The sequence below is a fragment of the Suricata suricatta genome, chromosome 1 (genome assembly GCF_006229205.1).
Source record: "Suricata suricatta isolate VVHF042 chromosome 1, meerkat_22Aug2017_6uvM2_HiC, whole genome shotgun sequence".
Taxonomy (NCBI): Eukaryota; Metazoa; Chordata; class Mammalia; order Carnivora; family Herpestidae; genus Suricata; species Suricata suricatta.
The window spans coordinates 106,919,927-106,923,421 of NC_043700.1; the positions used below are offsets into that span (position 1 = coordinate 106,919,927).

Consider the following 3,495-nt stretch of genomic DNA (forward strand, 5'->3'; position numbering starts at 1 on the left):
TAAATCCAATGATACAGCAAACACTCCCAAAATAAACTTAGATTGTATTGCAGTTTCATTTAACAGTATATAAAATGCTGTGTTGTGGCAGGTATTAATTATCCATTAGATACTGAATCAATTTTTCTTAAGCACTACTAACTGCTTGCTTTTCTTGAAGCTAGATCATTCTGAAAATTTCCTGTTAGTCTTATGAGTGCGAACATATGGTTTCTGTCCTTCTCTGCCTGACTTATTTCACTTAGCATGACACTCTCAAGGTCCATCCACTTTCCTACAAAGGGCCATATGTCATTCCCTCTCATTGCCATGTAGTACTCCATTGTGTATATATACCACATCTTCTTGATCCATTCAACCTTGAAGAGATTTGTATATTTGATAGTGTTTTTGATTTTTATATTTTATACATAAATTGTCTCTTTTTACTTTACTCTCATTTTATTAACTTTTGTTGTTATCTTTGGCACTCTCTCTCCTGTTCTCTATTGTATTTTTCTATTTCCTTGAGTTAAATGCTTAACTCACAGATTTTCAATTTTTCTTATTTTCTAATATAAACATTTAAGGTGCAGATTTCTCTCTGGATAATGTTTCATCTGCATCCCATGAGCCTAAGTGGCATAAAATAAAAGTGGCATTTTATTTATTGTTCAGTTTGAAATATTTTCAAATTTTCAGTATAATAATTCTTTGAGAAGAAAAAGAATTCTTTGAAAAGAGACGTTTCTTCTTTACTTTTGTAATGAATATATATTTGCTTTTTGTTAACTTTTTGTTGTAGATTTCCTATTTAATTGTATTCTTGTAAGAGAATGTCCCTATATGATAGTTGTTTAAATATTTGTTGACGCTTGTGACACTTGCTTGTGACATATCTTAAATATTTCAGGGACAGGGTTCTAGATAATAAGTATGTTATCCATTAAAATAAGAAAGAAAGCTCCTTAACTGCTTTGTTCAAATCTTTTCCTATTTATTTACTTGCAAGCTTTCTATGTCTTTATCTTTTAAATGTGTCCCTTATAAACAGCACATATCTAGATTTTTTAAAAATCCAATATGACAATAACTGTCTGAAAAGTTTAGTCCATTTACATTATTGTGATTATTTACATTGTTGAATTTATTTTCTCTATCTTATATTTATTATTTAACCTGCTTTTTCTGTGTACTTTCTTCCTTTTCTAACTTCTATTGGGTTAATAAAGTTATATTTTTTTCATTCTCCCCCCTGCTTCCCCCTCTACTTGGCTTATAAACTATATACATCCTATTTCTATTGCTTTTGTGGTTATCTTCACATTTATACCACAAATCCTTAACTTACGAAGTCCTCATGCTCTTCAGGAAAAATACAAAGAATGTCATAATTTCTATCAAGATTCCAGGATTTAGTTCTACATTATTTTTATATATCCCTGCAGTTAATTCCTATCATTATATAAGCAATTATTATATATATTATCATCATATAATAAGATATATAATATATAATATATAAATTATATAATTAATTATATATAAGCAAGTATTTATATATATATTATACATATGTTCACACACACATACTGTGCTTACTCAGATGTACTTCATGTTTACCAAACATCTTGGTTTGTTACTGCTTTTTGCATCTTTCAACATTATGCTGAATTCATTTTCCTTCTTTCTAAACCATATCTGCTAGAAGTTCATTAGTGAGAGTATCTTACCATTAAATTGGGCCACAGAATATTTGGAATTTTTGACAGTTTGCGACCTACAACATATAAGTCAACCTAATGGGAAACTCTCTCAATCATTGATCTCCCAGTATTTTTGCTTTTATCATATTTTGTATAAGCTCATGGACAGATTTCTCTTATTTTAGCCATGGGATATTTCCTTTACTTCTTCAAGAGGTCATTTAAGGCATTTATTATATTTTATCTAGTACTTTTGGATAGTTTTAGAATGAGATATTTTTCAAATTATTTACCTCTGATATTGCCCCAAGAGCTGTCCTTTATTCTCATATTTAGATGCTGCCTGGCAGTTTTATGACTCCTGTATCATTATTGTGGATCTTAAATCATTAAAAATACCTTCCTTGTTTCCTTTAATGACTTTCATTCTAATTTTTTTAAGTTTATTTATTTTGAGAGAGAGGGAAGGAGGGAGAGAGAGAGCACACAAGCAGGAGAGGGGCAGAGAGAAAGAGGGAGAGAAAGAATCTCTAGCAGACACTACACAATCAGCACAGAGCCCAATGTGGGGCTCAAACCCATGAATCATGAGATCATGCCCTGATCCGAAATCAAGAGTTGGATGCTTAACTGACTGAGCCACCCAGGCCCTTCCTACCTTCCATTCTAATTGATATTATATTTATATTGCCATTATTGTTTTATTTTTGTTTCCATTTACCTGATGCATCTTTGCTCAACTTTTTGTTTTTAACACCATTTCCCCCATTCCCTTCTAAAGAGAAGCAGAGAACAATGGAATGTTCTGGAAGAATACTGTAACTCATCATTGCTAGGATATTGAGTCATGGAGGTAGGCTCTTACCTATACAAATTCTGAACAAATTGAGAAATCCAAGCAATGGCATATAGATGCCAAAATATTACCTTAATACTGTCAAGGCTGAATTGAGGATGTAGCTTAGTGTAAAAACAAAATGAACCTCCTAGAATTGAACCAACTTAACCTCCCAAATTCTAAGCAGCAATAAGGCCAACCAGGTAAGCCTTAAAGCATGAGGCGGGTGAAGAGACCTCCAAAAGGAAAAATGGAAAGCATGAGCTAACCTTGTCCGGTTTATAATTCCAAGATTTCCTGATCAATTATCTTACTCACTTTCCTTGAGCAAAAAGGAATTAAGAGATGGAGAGAGGCCAAGAATGATGCATCTCAGGTTGGAAGGAAACATTAGAAGTGTGGAAGGATTCCTCCTTAACAAGAAACAGAGGAGACAAAACTAATATTTGCTGAGTGCTTGCCACGTTTGAACTCTGGCTAGTCAGTCTAAATTGATTGTTTTAATTAATCTTTAAAACTTGCTGAGACTGTCATATTTTCTTTTACAGGTGAAGATACTGAGGCTCAGAGAATTTAAGCATCTTGTTCAATATATCTTATGTAGAAAATTAGAGGAAATTACTTTAGTTCCTTACCTTCTACAGTGAGGTTATAAGGCCAAAGTACTAATTATTCTACCTTAATGTTTCATTTATTCTATTTGCAGAGGTGCTATTGAGGTTCAAAAAAATTTTGAAGTTCCTGAAGATCCCCATGTAAATTCCACCGAATGTGTGCATGTGCGTTGTCGAGGATTAGAGACCAGTTTGGCTGAATGTACTTTTATTAAGAAAAGAGCTAGAAATTCCCAGGATTTGGCTGGTGTGGTGTGTTACACACAGGATGCAGGTTAGTAGAGTACTTGCCTGAAACCTCAAAACTTCCTTCAAAACTGTCTATTCCATATCATGTCTGTAGTAAACAGAGGATGGA

At 32.8% G+C, this 3,495-nt stretch overlaps 1 protein-coding gene across 3 annotated transcripts in view; it reads left to right on the forward strand.

Annotated features, from left to right (window-relative positions):
• Nucleotides 1-3,495, forward strand: part of CFI (complement factor I) — a 71,730-nt gene that overhangs the window by 43,385 nt on the left and 24,850 nt on the right. For 2 of the 3 annotated variants that reach the window (XM_029942002.1, XM_029942013.1), the window contains exon 5: nucleotides 3,230-3,315. In XM_029942002.1, the coding sequence (XP_029797862.1) occupies nucleotides 3,230-3,315 (86 nt within the window). Of the gene's footprint in view, nucleotides 1-3,229; nucleotides 3,412-3,495 lie in introns of all 3 variants that reach the window. The other variant, XM_029942009.1, reaches the window with a different exon arrangement.